Below are 16,584 nucleotides of genomic sequence, written 5' to 3'. Positions count from 1 at the left end.
CTTTCACGAACACACACACACACACTACACACATACACTCACACACATTCTCTCTTCCTCTTTTTTCCCTTCCTTTTTCTCTTCCTCCGCCTCTGCCACGTCTGTCTCCTTCCACGCTAAACTCCTTCACCGTCGACCGACACACATCCGCCACGGAACGCACGTCCACGCACAAGCGCGAGGCCCGCTGCATAAGTGCTCATACGACAAACGCACACACAGACAGACACACACGCGTCACCGTTACCCCACAGTCAGCCACCTCGTCCGCTTCTTCTCTTCGCCGCGAGTACTCTCTTTCGACTCCGTTCCGTTTTCGTTCTGTCTTCTTGCGCCGCAAATCCGTGGCGAACACGCGCGTACGAGCACCATACTTAGCCGACATACGCCACTCTCGTCCACGTTCGTTGTCGCCGCTCGCCGTCTTTGTTCGTCTTTGCGGCCGTCTGAGAAACGCAACGCGAAGAAGAGAGAAGGCAAAGGAAGGCAACGCCAGTCCACGTGATCAGCGCCGCGGAGGGAATCCCCCAGCACGTTTAACGCCTATACCTCGCTCGCTCCTCTCTCCCGCTCTCTCTTTCTGTACGCCGAGTACGCATGCATAAAGCAGCCCTCTGACTGCGCGCTCTATTGTCTCCCCCCTTTGAGTCCGTGTGTGTGTGTGTGTGTGTCTGTGTGTGCCGAGCGCGAGACACCGGTGTCGTGGAGCGACAGCTTGCCGGACTGAACTGCGAACGGTTCAAGGTCGTCATTGTCGTCGTTGTCGTCGTCGTCGTCGTCGTCGTCGTCGTCGTCGATGCCGTCGTCGTCGTTGACACACGTTTCCGTGACACACACACGTCGACCAGAGACAAACTAGGCAAGAGACCGTTGATCGGCTTCCCTAGCTCCCCTCTGATCACCATCTGATTGCTGCTGAAAAGAATATGTCAAGTTGAATGAAAGATCACTGCGAAAAGCCACGAGAGACCGAGCAGCATTCGGCAAGAGAAGTTCCTCCGAGTAGTCGAGCAGTCGACACGAATAGACGAATACATATCTCCGCAAAAAGACAGCCGCGAGATCGATCATTTCAGCTGTTCTTCCGCCGGTCGTCTCGAGTAAGAGCGATCGAGAAGGAGAGAGAACCAAGAAACCGCGAAGAGAGGCACGTCGCGTTTCTCGCTCTCGCGGCTATTAAGGATATCGTTAATTAAATCACTAAATGATAGTCGTTCGGACGTTAAATCGTCGAGAGTAACCCCCGCGAGACTTGAGAAAGGTCAAATAATAATAAATAGAAAAAAGAGAGAGAGAGTCGCGGTTGTGTTAGGTGTATAAAATTCATGTGTGTAAAAACGAGTCTCGTCGCTAAGTTTTTAGGCTAAAGATAAGAGTAAAATAGAGAAAAAAAAAAAATTAAGAAACAATCGCGTCATCTGGCATCGTCAGGTGACCGTCGAGGAACAAAGAGAATCGCGTCAAGACAATCAATTGTAACTGTAGTGGGTTGGGACATATCGAGGGAAAGAGAGGGGAAACATTTGCGACTTCTTTTTCGGTCAGGGCAGTAATGTACGTGTCTATTGCGAAATAAAAAGTCGAGCGATCGACTTTCGTGTTTTTATGTGATCTTCAGCCTCTGTACCGACTCTACACGTGTGATTCTACACGCTCTATATTAATATCTATATATTATATATATAATATATATATATATATATATATATATACAATTGATATATATACAAACATATAAATAAATATATATATATATATATATATATATATATACATATATATATTTACTTATACTTATAAATAAAAATACGTTTGTACGTATAAAACATATCTGATCGACACGTCGCTAACACGTGATCCGAATACGGCGGATAATCGCGTGGGAAACGGGCCGTAAAGTGATAGAACATTAAGGCACACTAGAAGATAAAAAGAAAAAAGAAACCTAAGGATCTCTTTCCCTGGTCCAGCAATAGGACTTACTCTCTGTCAATCTTCATGACAATCATTTTCAACTAGCTTTCTTAGTGTGTAACTCGAGGTGTATCACCTTTTTTCCGATAGGGTAACATTCGCTCGTTGAATTAGTAGGAAAGATTAAACGAGGAGGAGATAGAAGAAGAGTGAGGAAGGATTAAAAAAAAAAAATATATATATATATTTCACGTACCTACGTCGTTTCAATTACACGTACGAGCAAGAGAATCGTGCGAAGCGAGAGACGAGGTTGTCCCTCCGTCTCTCTCGCGCCTCTTCCGCACACTAAGTACATATTTAATCCGCACGCGTAAATTTCCCCTCTCTTTCTTGTCTATCACCCTTGTCTATCACCACTCGCCCCTTCGCGGATCTCCCTCTCCGTGGTTGTAACCGTTGCCCCCCCTCCGCTCGCTCACACACTGACAATCATTCGGAAGCTCACTCCCGACGACGCGTTCGCTCCAGGGTTAAATACCCTCGCACGTATCATTTAGGAATCTCCATCCGGCTGTCTCGATTGCACATGTAGATAGATATAACGCTTAATACCACGTCGTTGTTGTATCGATATAACGTAAGAGTAGCGCGTGTGTAAATCCTGCGTGCGTGTATATATGTGTACGTGTATAGCTTGTAAGTAGAAGTTCAGTCTGTACTCGCGCGTACGTACGATACCAAAGCCCTTCGCGATCCTTCGCGAGTCAAAGAGATTAACTGTACCGCGCGTTTCTCCCGTCCGGACGACTATCCGCATTCCGCGCGGTATTACGCGATCGTCTATCGTCAGCTGAGTGTGCAACTCTCTCTCTTTCTCTCAACATCGCTGCTCGCAACATCGAGAACGGCGTAGGATACGCCGTGACGAAAAATCGAGCGGGCGTCTGTCTCGGTCTGCCGAGCGAGAGGAAGGAAAAACAAAACGGCCGGTCGAACGTCCTGTCCCAAGGGGAGGACGGCGAGGAAGCAAAAATAAGAGAGACACGAGGAAAACGAACGTCCCTGAACGGGGACCGGCGGGGAGAAGACAAGGGAGGTTACTCGTTCAAGCTGTGGTGGCCCCCGTGCGAGTGGAGCCGCTCGTGCAAAACGGAAACCGCTCGCTGCCAGGCCGCCGCGTCGCTGGAACGTGCCTGCTGGAACGCACAGGAACGCACGCGGACCCTCTGGGGCCTGCAGCAGTCGTTTGCGGCCGCTGCGAGTCGCAATCTCTTCCTGTACCCATCGAGCAAATCCTGGCTCGCGGAGACGATCATCGGCGCTGACGAGACACGTTCCCCAATCACCACGTATTTTCATTCGTACCCGTTCGTCCCCGGTGGTGCGGTGCCCCTGCCCCCGCCCCTGCTAAACGGCATCAACAACTCGGCGGCAGCAGCGATCACCCCGGGGCTGGTAGGACATCTCTTCGGTGCTCAGCAGGCCTGCAATCTCGCCTGCAATCTCGCTTGCTCTTGCAACATCGTTGCTAACTGTAACCCCCATCATCAGCACCATCACCATCAGCAGCAGCAGCAACAGCAGCAGCAGCAGCATCAGCAACAGCAGCAGCATCATAGGACACTCGGTACTACGGCGGTCCTGCTGCAACCAGTTGATCATATCAAAGACACTATGGTGAGTCCATCTTTCTTCGCTCAATCGTTGCTACGAGGAATTCTGCCGAAGGTTAGTCCATCTTGATAGTACCATTATTTAGCAGTAGATCTGACAATTCGGATCTAGTTTTGTAGTCCGTAGCAGTTGTCGTCGTATCGAAAACGCTATGGCAAATCTATCTCGCACAATTGTTGTTATACTTGACTTTGGACAAAATTCAAGTATACATATTGTCAACAAATATAACGGTCTTGCCTATTGCTTTCTTATCACGTTTAAATAGCCCGCGAGAGTTCAACAATGACTAGCTTGTTAGATGATCGTCGTTCGTCGACCATCCAATTTGCGTCTTCTCGTGCAATTATCTCGTCGATCGCGAGAATCAGTTGCTTTTCACGTCTCGAGCGCGCTATATTCACAATCTTGACAATGGCGCTATACCCGATGGGAATTCCGAACATCCGCGTACTCCGCGTGTCTCCGAAGACAAAGCTCTCACGGGGGTTTCCTCGGAGGTAACGAACCCTCCGGCAGTCAGTAACGAGGGTACTTACCAGCGGGCACAAGTAATACTCCCGTGTACGGTGGAGGATAGAGGCGGTGAATCAGGAATGGATTTAGTCGCGACGAGCCACGATGAATTACTTCCTACGTTTGCCGTGTAAACAGGGGGAGTATCCTCAAACCCGGGCTCGGCGTGAATTCGTTGCTTCCGTTCACGCTCTCGCTTCTTCCTCCTTCTCCTCCTCCTCCTCCTCCTCCTCCTCCTCCTCCTCCTCCTTCCTCCGTTCTCCTTCTTCGCCGCTCGGTAAACGTTTCGCGGACGATACGCGGACGGCGCTTTAAATCCCGGACTGTCTCTACGGGGGCATCCTCTTTAATCCTTCGATCGACAGGTGTCGAGCGAGAGAGAGAGAGAGGAGAGAAGGAGCGAGAGTACGTGAGGCGTTCCGCACCGCGACGTGACATCCCGCGATCGAGAATCCCGAACAAACCTACCCTTTCCGCCTGATCGGATGGTCGCGTCGCTCGTCGATCCCACTCTCTCTCCGGCACGAGAACCTAATTTTCTCACCCGTTTCGCATCTCGGGGCCCTGTCCCCTCCCTTAGCTTATCGTCTCATCCACCTTCGTGCCCGAGTCGCGCCGCGCCTCGTCAAGCACGTAGCGAAAGAATCGCATTATCGCCAGCGGCGCATGATGTAGCCGATATTCTGTAGTCTCTCTCTCTCTCTCTCTCTCTCTCTCTCTCTCTCTCTCTCCCTCTTTCTCTATATATATATATGTATATCCTGTACGCGCGTTTCATTGGCGCACGTGTAATCTCCAGCCGCAGTTGTTGGAGCGCGGACTTGCCGCGAATGTGGAAGTCAAGACGGGCGTGTCGGACGAGATCGCGAAGTTTGCCTATCACGACCGTACGTGGCGTTGAGATTCAAATAGTTCGAGTTCGAGGAGCGAATCTAATTTGGTGATCACTCGATCTGCCGGAACACGTATTTTGTGTACCGCCAGAAAATTTGCCCTACCGCTTTGTTCAGCCGCGAATTAGCGAGTCGAATGTAAAGATCGCTACATGCTGTGATTCATGCTGAACATTTGCACTATTATTCCGCGGTTTCCACTTGTTATGAATCGTATTCGAGAAGTTGAAAAAAAATAGTCGTTACTTTTTTGACGGGTAGTTTGAATGCACCGTTCGCGAAAAGATTTATGCTCTCCGGATTTGCGCGAGTCGCAGTTTTACGACGTTTAGAATAAACCGGCGCAACATTGCTCAGATACTCTCGTTCGATCTTTTCCAAAAAAAAAAAAAAAAAAAAAATTCACGAAAAGATCACATATCTTTATCGATTAATCTGCGTGTTATTGATCGTGTGAATTTACAATCCAAATTTCGAATCCACGAAAAGACATCGTTGAATATTTTATCTATTAAAGATTAATATTCGTTGCGCTCTTATAACACATTTTTCAAGCGACGAATCCCTTGAAGTATTCTCTTATATATAAATGAAACGAATCATTGAGAAATTGAGAATCACAGCCGTCTGTACGACGATATTTTCAATTTTTTACACCAACATTGATACATATTACTGAGAATTTATGTTAGAATTTTATTTCGAGGGTTGTTGTTCTTTTAGAAATTTCCCCATCTCAATTATAATTTGTAGCATTTAGAAATTCTTGTTGACATTGCCATCCTTCAAGTAATCGTCGAGACCATCTCGGTGGCAATTGCTTTCGCATCCCGTCAAGCGAAGTAATTATGTTAAGTGCCCTCGTTCGAGTATTCGTTTTGAGGGACGACGCGACGCGCGACTCATTTCGTAACGATATGCGGAGTTTCCGTTCCTCTTTTCCATTTCGTTTCCTTTCATATGTACGTTTCCGATAAAATGGGTCATCCTGTCCCACAACGAATATATCCTTCCTCCTTTTGTCGAAGGAGACGTCGGGAGGAAACGTCAACAGAGCCAGAGGAAAGAGATGGGAAAGGCGCGGAAAGAGGAATGTGCACTCGACGGGAATCTCTTTGGAAATCTGCTTTTTTGCTCGTTATTGCAATATTCCTCGTGGGCGCACTACGATTAATGTAACACGCGTATTACGTCGGAAATGCCATGCGCGGCAAACGGGACGTATAGCCGTGTCAGAGGGATTCGATTGAATTTTATTACGAAAGGGACATAGCTTTTGGGAGGAAGAGAGGCGGAGTAAGGTGCGAAATACCGTCTTTCAGGTTTACCTCCCGTAAACATTTTTCAGCATTCAGCATTCTTTCATACGAACGTTGCAATAATTTCAATCTGTCGATTCTCCGCGAAAACGCGGAGTGGAATAACGAATACATCGATTTTGCAATAACTCGTGCAACGAGGAATAGGTCGAATATGCATTTTATTGTCATTTCATAACGTACTCGGAAACGCTATTGACATACAAGACAGCTTTGATGTGATTGATTTATTTTGCTTTCGCAATTATTTGATTTAATCGGTTCGATGAATATTTTTTTAAGTGATAAGGACAGTTTTAACGATTTGTTGTCTGTACGATCGATATCTCGCGACACAAATGCTTACATATTCATCATTTTTTTTTCCTATTTTCTTGCGTTTGACGTAGTCAAATCGTCGATGTGAACATTCGCAGGCCATACTCGCAAATTAAATCAGGTAATAATGTCGCTCCGAAGGAAACGCCGCTGTTAATCAAAACGGAGTGTCGTCGCGGGAGATAATTATCGAACGTCGTAGTCGCTTTTGAGCGACCTCGAAACCACCGGTCTTTTCCCACACGTACACCTAATCCTTTCTCTGTTCTCGGCTCTCCTCCTTCAAACGAGATACCACCATCAACCCTGTTTAATCGCCCCCTTGTATTTCGTCGGCGAATTCGCCGAATGGTTCGCAACTCCGTGCACAGAAGCCAGGGTGAAAAGCTGACGACGCGTCAAAATGAAAATGGACGTAAACTCCCGGACGAGAATTGTTTCCGCGCGACTTCGTGCATTCTCCACCCTCGCGTCTTTCCCCGTCGGTCTTCCTACGCGGCTTCGCTAAGTGCAACGTGTGCATCAACCTGTCGTCGTCAAATCCGATATCGCGACCGGAAACTCCCTATCTTGTTTGAAAGCGGGAGAAAAAAATTGAAAAATTATTCTTTCCGATCGAGACTTCGTGTAACTTTGTTCTACCATTAGTATCCCGATGTTCGAAAAGAAAAAATGAACAATAAAAAAAAATAGAAGCATTTAAATTTTTTTTCGCGTTGGTAAGTTCGCGAAACTTTCGTGTCGAAGCAGTGACGTTTCCGTTTTGAGTTCGTTGAGTCCGTTGCCCGACTGTGTGAAACTTCCTCACGCTCACTCCCGCGCGTTAAGGCGCAAAAATATTGTGTATACGTGGCTCTATATAATGACAGCGATAATTTGGTCCCGTTTGAGTATACATAATTAGACCAACACGTCATAATGTGCGCGCTAACGTGCGCTAGCCGCACATGGAGCGCACATAAGCTCGGTAAACTCCACCGTGTGGTATATTCATCAGGAAACTCGCGTCCAACAGTTTCTCATGCCAAGTTAAATTGTAACGAAGAACAGCCGCTTGTGTTGCAACCGCATTGACCGACCGACCCGTCACATAAGCCTCGCTCGCATGTTACTTCTTCCGGGAATTCGGAAGTTCTTGTAGGACTACGTTTGGTCGGGCCTTTATACCCGGCACTCGCTCATGTGGTGTTCTCGATTAGGCAGACCCTGATCGATCCCTTCATATTTATAGGAAATAAAAACTAACGGGGGGGAAAAAGATCATATTTACGTATGTAAATATATCTATGATTAAATAGCCAAGATTTGTCTTCTTTCTTTATTATTTTGCTATTCTTTTTTATATTCTGTTCTTGAAATTTATCGTTGTCTAGTCTAGCGATAAAATATCACTACAAAGTTCGAACGTTTTATCGCCGTGCAAATTACGAGAACGAAATAGATGAAAAATCAATTAAGGATAGAAAGACCGGGAAAATGATTCTATTATCTTCCGTGAGACTCTTTTGTTCGGCGGGCAACGACACGATAATAATCCCCGAGGTGTAATCGTCCGGCGATGCACTAAGATCGTTGTAATACGATCTGTTGATCTGGCTCGTGTGTGTCCGCTTGCTCGCTCTCGAATTCGTACTTTACGATTCCGAGACCAGGCAGCTCAATGGCGGCTTCGATGTAGTTCGATGCGCCGCTGGATTTCGCCACCGGCACACCGATTCTCTTCTTTACGAGCCGACGAAGTACAAGCCGGCGTTCTCTCGCAGGCGGTATCTCGAATATCCGATGCTTGACACAATTTTATCGACGATATCTCGCGAGAGAGGGACACGGCGCTCGTGTTTTTTTTTCCTCTCCTACGATCCGGAAAGATGTAAAAAGATCGCGGTGGGATAAATCGCGCGCGCGCGCGCGCGCGCGCGAGCGAACGAGACAGGAATTTTCCACGTTCCGCCGAACGTCCACGGCGTGTGTTAATCCAATCCATAAGTGTTATGGCGGAGGAAGCGCAATTTGGCTTTTGGATAAAAGGTAAATCGCACGTAACGTCCAACCTCTACGTCCGCGTGTTTTCGGATGTGCACCCTGACCCGTTTTTTCTTTTTTTTGCTGGAGCGCGGATTTGCAACTCCATTAGCTCGCCGCGTCTTCATCACGTTATGGACTCCGACCGATAATAACATCACGCCGAGCGGCAGCTTCTCGACAAGCGTGCGAGGCGCGACGTAATTAAAATCCCTAAGTAACGAGAGCTTACACGGATCGACTCGAGTGATCTGCATAATACGACGCGCGACCCAAATCCGCGTAATAGAGTTTCCACGGTGGTGGTGGTGGTGGGGGGGGGGGGTAAGGACGCTTGGGAAGAAACACCGGTGTGTTCCCTTTATTCGCCTCTTTCTCTCACTCTTTTTCGCTCCTCTCAAAGAGGGAACCTCGTTTCGCTCCCTTTTATGCACATCGCGGGCCTACTTTCGATCTCGAGGCTCGCCTTCCATCATGCGCACACTTGCACCTTCGAGTGCAATTCCGTCGCAGACGAAACGGGAATGGTGGCGCGAAAGGGAGGGAGATGCAACGTGGGAAAGAGGATATCGCCAGGGGTGGGAGGGATGATATCGTAATGCGGTATTGTGCCTCGGGGGTCGCGAGACAGACGATTACTCTGACGTGCAGTTATGTATGCCGAAACAGGGTTTCTCAAACTCTTGTCTCTCTTATCTTCTTTCATTTCTGTTTGTCTTTCCAAATATGTTAACACAGAAGCTTAAATGGCGGAACATTGAGATTTACTTATATTTGAAAAATATTGAGCTTTGCGCAAAAAAAGAGCACGGACGACGTGACGACGAATTTTCGCGGCCTATTCCACGTGGAAAATCATTCGCACGACGAATGGGGCGGTTTCCAGTCAAGCGGAAATTGGTAATCCGATTTTGAACACGCGAATGTTAGCATGGCCGGTAGATTTTAGTGTTGTCGATGGATTTCGATTTTGCACTTTTCTGCGAAAGAGAAATGCGCGACATGCATTCGTTTTAAACTTGGAGTTCATGGGATCGTTATCAAAAAGATTCCTTCGACAATTTCGAGAAAACCGCGTCTGAATCTTGAACGCTTGTTACGTTTTTATGTACGTTTTTTTCTCTCTCCGATCGATCAGCTTGTCTGCTTGCTTAAAGTGATTGGCTTTAAATTGTGAAAATATAAAGTGTGTAGATTTGTATCTACCTTGTATTTTTCCGTGGGAATATTGCGACTAACGGAACGATAACTCACTTGTAGCGATAGTTAGTTGCGTGCTAAACATTTAAATCGATACGCCTCTATAGCCACCTGCAATGCTTCACTCCTTTTTTTAAATCGAGTTTATTAAAAAAAGCGCTTTTAGTTTTTTATAGACGATGTTATTTTCTCTCCGAAAGACAACGAGTGTAACTTTTATTTTCAGAAAATGGATGTAAAATATTTGCAATTCTGACGATGAAAAAAAAAAGTGTAGATCTTTTTTTTAGAACCGTCAGTAACGTTCGGACATCGCACGTGTAAAATTCGGAATCACACGAGGATATTTCGGGAGAGTTAACAGTGATTTCGATGATGATCGATAGATATTTTCTCGTAAATGTGAAAAAAAATCCGTGAAAACCGCTGTCGAGGAATCGCGAGTTTCCGCGACTTCCAGCATGCCTCGTAGACACGTCCTACGTTTCTTCGATGACGGAAAATGCACTCCGAGTATCTCCGTTTATGTATCCTGCGGGTGTAGTAACGCGAACACCTATCCGCGATAAATGGCACGAGAGAAAAGGGAGGGAATGGAGAATACTTCGGTTATGTACGTAGGCATCAAGAATGGTCTCGCACGTCCGGGGGGGGGGGGAGGGGGAGGGGTGGAAGCTCGTGAGAAAGAATTTCCGTGGGATTACGCAACCGTTTTCCGCGTTCTACTTAAGGATCGATCGTGTCCTGGCATTGCTGGCTTGCTGGCGTCCGACTTGGCGACGAAACCCCCGCGACGTTTCTCCGAGACGTGGGCTTATATCGGCTTACCGCGACGAAAACGCGTCGGACACGCTTCATCCTCTCGCGGAAAGGTCCGTGGAGATGAGGAGCGAATTTCTAATTTCAGTCAGCCATCGGCTTGTTCACCGACACCACACGCTCAGTCTGTTTCTCGAATAAACGATGCGAGAGAGGACGGTATCTTTGGTGCAAGGCGTTGATTTCAGCAACATCGAGATATCTTCCGCGACGTGTGTGTGTGTGTGTGTGTGTGTGTGTGTGTGTGTGTGTGTGTGTCGATTTTACAAAGTAAGTCAGTGGCAACGATCGATATCGATCGAGTCGATTTCACGGGAGGGGAATCGATCGATTCTTCAGGGCCACTCGCTTCTTTCTCCACGGCAATCGAAGAAATTGCGCGATGCGCAATTCCTCCTCGTCGACGAGTGGTACGGTGATTTAGGAGAATCCATCACAAGCTGCGGCTGTCTAGATCTATTATTGGGCGCCAGAACGTAAGTTAGCGGCCGCGGGGTTTAGACGGAGGGGCGATGGGTGGGCTGAAGGGATTCGCGCCGATGGTGTCGAGGGATAACGCGGCGGACGTATTAGGTAATTGCGGGGGCGAATTTCTGCCGAGGGGTCGGAAAAGGGGGTCGCCGGTGGCGTAGGCAGGGAAAGGGATGTGATTTATATCGCCGGCACGTGACGCCGACTAGAAATTATCGTTAGCCACCGCGGATCGTCGGGCCTTTACGTACGTACCACTCATAGCTCTTTCTCTCTCTCTCTCTCTCTCTCTCTCTCTCTCTCTCTTTCTCTCTTTCTTTCTCTCACCGAAGTTACGTGGATTCGTTCGATCTTACACGATGGGGGCGACGGACGGCGTCACCGTGTATTTTCGGCTCATTACGTTTCGGTCACTCCACGCTGTATATTTTCGTCGGGGACCACGCGCGTTTACGTCAGTTTGTGTGTAGCTGCCATTTTCGCCGTTTAAAATGCGACTGTCTGGGTTGCGCTTTATTTGTTTAACGTGAGGTGTTTATTCGGCGCAACGCGAAAGATAATCGCGTTAAGATGTATAACGTAAATGCCATTCATGTTATTTCGTTAAGTTTTCCGACGTTTTACAAGTTTCACGATGTAAAAATCTTTTTCCTTTGGAACGAATACGATATGACGTATTAATTTTCTTCGAAATATTCCGTGTTTATTTTGATATTGGATTATCGCGTTTTCTTAAGTATGATAAGTAATCGCGCCATGTTATTGCATTTCGATCGATAACCCATTCGAGGATGATACCGAAAAGAAAAGTGTTTCCCTTGGGGAGCACAATGATCGACTATTACGATTGTAAGAAAAATATTGTGCAATCGTATTAAACATATATATGTTCATATATTCATATATAAATATATGAAATCGATATTCGAAGGACGAAATAATTTCGAATCGGTGATTGATTGTCAAATGTTGATTAATTCTCCATTCTTCTCTCTCTTTATCGTTTTATCTTTTGTTTTTAAATTTATTACATTATGATATTATTTCACGATCTTTTAGAGCTCGATTATATGTAATGTTTTTAAAATGTTTAATGGTGAAAGGTCTAATATTCGTGTAATTTCATATTTCGTATCTTTATATGTTTTATACTGCAATATATTTTATCACGAAATCTACTGCGGCCAGTGTGTGTATTTGATTGTGTGTATTTTTACATTGAATGACGTCCTCATATTTCGTTAGAATGTGCAAAATAGAGATATATATATATGCTGTCCTTTTAGAGCTTACGAAATGTTGCGCAATCTCGTATCCTCCAATTTTGTTGTTATCCTCCTTGAAGCGGTTATTTTAATTAAAGCTGGGACAAATTTAATCCGCAATTACTGAGTAATGTACTTTAATTTATTATTGAGTTTACCTGTAGAATATGTTTGGCCAGCGCTGTACGGCGTTTAAGATATGACGTCGCGCGGTTTACGTGGCATACATTTGAAAGTATCTCGCAGCATTATGTTCAACGTCCCATTAATTACTCAACATGCATCGCCGATGAATCCTCCGTCGCAAACGGAGCTTCTTTCTTTAGTTTGCAGAGTCCTCTTACACGCCGAAACGTAACACTCACCCACACGCAATTCCAAGAGGCATGCGGTCTATGTAGTATCTAATTACTTAATGACGTTAATTAGAGGATGGAGCTGAGGATTTGCCTTTATCCTCGTTACAGAGCGGTTTCGTCTACTTGTCTATCTTCCTTACGCTCTTCTTTTCTCTCCTTCTCTCCTTTCGCAGCGTTTACCGCACTCAACTTCTAATTTATTTATTTTTATAAATACACACGATCAACAGTATTGAGTGATGAGAATAGAGACACCCATTATTTTTATTTGATTGTAAACATTCTGCTTTGGATAAGATCAGATTAGTGATGAATTACATAAATTATAAAATATTTGGATATTATGTAATTACATTTTTTGAATTTTTTTTTTATTTATAAATTTAACAAAAACAGTTACATCTTTAATATTGATATAATCCATTAAAAAAAGATACATTTGTATGCACATTCTATATTCCCCATTTGATGAATTGCTTGTCCAGTTCTTCCATCCAATGGAACCGACGCGATAGAAAGCGAGTTGTTTAAATTTCCCGACACTCAGATGATAATTAACTGCGTTCCAGTTTAACGCCAGTAAACGGGAACGAAAGGGGAGGAACAGGCGGATCAGACTGGAAGTCGCGATATTGAAAGTAATTGGCAAGGTGCGGAGCTGTAATTTCGTGTTAACGAGTGGTTATACCGAATGAGCGCGTTTTAATTTGCCCTTTTTTCCTCTCGGATGACCCCGTCGATCGTGATTCTCCCTTTTCTTACGTCATCCGCGATGCGTCACATTGAGGCTATAAGATAATATGTATATTACGTACATTTTTATCAATATGTACAATATATTTATCTCAATCTATGTTACCTTCAATTCAGCACGAAATCATATTTATATTTAACTCAAAATCAGAAGTAAATCGCATCATGATCGATACTCGCGCTTATTTGCTCGAAGATACCTGTGCCCGCAACATATCTTGGGGTGAGGCTCGTCGACGAGCGTTAATGACGAGGGTGGGGTAACCGAGCCAGCGGAGGTAGCGCAGCAACCGGAGACAGTGACAGAAACCGAGAGAAGGAGGACGAGGGGGAGGAGCTGCGACGGTGGGGCCCTGCGGTTTGTCGGTACGTTACTGCGGTACGCGGTGCGGTACCGAGCCGTCAAGTTCATATTGCCGGTTTCCTGTCATTAACGCGCCGCATCGGGCGCCAGCAGCCTCCTCCTTGCTCTCTTCCCTGAATCTCTCTCTCTCTCTCTCTCTCTCTCTCTCTCTCTCTCTCTCTCTCTCTCGTTCGCTTACTCGCTCTCTCTCTCTCTCTCTCTCGCTCTCTCCCTCTCCAGAGTATTCTCGAAATATATGTCGTGCACACGCATTATCTAACGTAGTTACCTGGTGACTCTGATGTGCGTAGTCTCGCTCGTGTTGACACGCACGTTCGTTTTCACAGTTAGGCGGCGAGACGAGCGATGACACGAGTTTCGTTCATGCGGTATCACAATCCTCTTCCCCACAGGGCTGAAATCCTTTTTTTCTAAGGGCACAATGCAAATATAAAAATAGCAAAAAAATCCACGCGGGCCAAATGGGAAGAATTGAAAAAAGCATCCTGTGTATTTCCGCGCGCGGGAATACGCAGAAAATCATATTTGCAGCCTTGGTCTTGTAAATTGTTTAAATGGGGCTTCAAACGTTGTCCGGAAACGCGTTTGAATGAAAGAGATTATTGGTGATAAATTGGGAAAGAATGCAAGTAAAACTGTCTGGCAGATCGGGCCGGGATAATTGCTACCAATCTAACGTGAATTTCGCGGGAAAATTTCATTCATTTATATGCCGTTATATCTATTTATTAAGCGGCCCAGCTGAAACATCGTTATACCGTCGAATATGCGGACTGATGTATTTCATTGCAAAGTTGGTGCTTCACAAAAAAAAAAAAAAATCGAGATAGGAATGTTTTCGTTGATGCGGTCCATTGTATGAGCGAGCTGTCGTGTGGACTTTAAATCAAAATCACACGTTGAAAAATGGCATGTGGATAGGAGTTGATGACGTGCACCGGGAATTATCTTTGACCTATGTGTGATTACGCGTCACGAGTGAAACAAACGATAAGATTGAAACATGATTGTGGATCATTATGATTATTATCAAATGAATTTGATTTTCCTTTTCTCTAAGGTCCTTTTAAACGTGAGAAAATCGAAGGAGACTATTCGCCGCTCAAAACACACATAAATTCTCTCAGTTTGTGGGAAAGATAAGCCTCACCTACACGCATATATCGCGTTCTAACGTTTCATTTGCCGCGATGGAACATCAGGTCGGGGTGTAGTCACGGAGGAGCGAGAAAACAGGTGGCCCGTTTGAAACCTCGATAACTGGAACTTGTCACTTTGTCGACATGACGACGGCCTCTGAATTCGTAATCGTGCTTCCACTGCCCGCTCCCCTCCCCTCCCCCTCATTCTATCTATCTCCCTCCATTCCTCCTTTCCTCTTTCTCCCTTCTCCTCTTCCTCTTCCTCTTCTCTCTCTCTCTCTCTCTCTCTCTCTCTCTCTCTATCTATCTATCTCTCTCGATCTCTCGCTGCTAATCACCAGAATCTTCGGATTAGCACGTAGCTGGAGTGCCTGGTCGAAGTACTGAATTCCGCCCAGCTTTCCCGGAACTGCATCGGGAAACGGCGCCGAGTTTGACGTTTCTAGGAGATTCACTTTGGAAAATGATTCCTTCGCCCGCGCGTGTCGTTACGTCCGTCTAATTGTATCGATGATTCATCTCTTTTTATCATCGGAGAAACTTCTTTCCCAACATTTTCAACTTTTACTTCCCCGAAATCGAATCGAAGTTTGAGGATGCCCGTAATTGGACTCTCGTCAGCGTTCGCAAGATAAATCGCACACGTTCAGCTTAGAGTGAGACGTTCGTAAAATCTTCCTCAAACGCCTTTATCTTTTAATGATCGATCAACGAAGTTACGCTATACCATGCGAAATCGTCATAGCCCGCGACGATTCATATTCGTGTGTTCACCGTAACGGGGATTCACGGGGAACACCATCTCGCTTTGTGAGCGACGGCGCGCATCGCATCGTCGTCACGCAAACCCCTTTCGGTTTCCTTTATCCTGCCGCATAGAATCCCCGAACGAACGGCGTACATGCGCGTCTTCGCGCGGGAACAACAGAAAAATCTGTCGTCTTCCCTGGATATCATTACGCGGCTTGCTATACGACAAAGAAGTTCGATGCACGTATAAATCCCCTTAAAACAGCCCGTGCGTGTCTGTTCATGGCAGCGTCGCGGAGGAAGAGTGCGTCACCCCCGTCGCAAACTCTATCTCCTCCTCGTCTTTTGTCTTTATGCCAGCTCCATTTTCCCCTCCCCCCTCTCCATCCTTCCTTTCCTCGTTCTTCCTTTCCTCCCCCTTTTTTTTACTTGCGACATTCTCGCATGCGCGCTTCTCGCGTTCATTTCTTTTTCGTTTGACGAAGAATGGAGGAATTACAATTGAGCCCTTCCCGTATTATAAGATATCTCTAAACTTTCAAAATTAAAAACTCAACTCCGATCGATTGTGATAATTATCGAATGGTAATATGTTGGATCGATCTAAATTTTCTTTCGCCATTTTCCGCCATTAATGTTGTTTGTCGGAATCGTCGGTTCTAACGTACGAATGATGTAATTGCCTTTCACATAACTACTCGGAGCGGAGTCTGTAAGAGGATTACATTTGTTGGAGTTTGACGGCAGCGAGTTGGAATGTCGGATGGACGTTCATGTAGAACGACTCTTACTGGAATTTCAG

At 45.9% G+C, this 16,584-nt stretch overlaps 1 protein-coding gene across 11 annotated transcripts in view; it reads left to right on the top strand.

Moving 5' to 3' along the window:
• Positions 1–16,584, top strand: part of heph (polypyrimidine tract-binding protein 1 heph) — a 366,198-nt gene that overhangs the window by 162,713 nt on the left and 186,901 nt on the right. The window contains exon 1 of one of the 11 annotated variants that reach the window (XM_089074315.1): positions 7–3,645. The exons of the other annotated variants lie outside the window; for them this stretch is intronic. Within the exon in view, the coding sequence (XP_088930441.1) occupies positions 3,592–3,645 (54 nt within the window). The 5' untranslated portion in view covers positions 7–3,591. Of the gene's footprint in view, positions 1–6; positions 3,646–16,584 lie in introns of those variants that run through there. 11 annotated transcript variants of the gene reach the window in all.

Source organism: Pogonomyrmex barbatus, unplaced genomic scaffold (assembly GCF_055798465.1).
Source record: "Pogonomyrmex barbatus isolate J1 unplaced genomic scaffold, ASM5579846v1 scaffold17, whole genome shotgun sequence".
Taxonomy (NCBI): domain Eukaryota; kingdom Metazoa; phylum Arthropoda; class Insecta; order Hymenoptera; family Formicidae; genus Pogonomyrmex; species Pogonomyrmex barbatus.
This window is presented reverse-complemented; position numbering and strand designations above follow the sequence as displayed.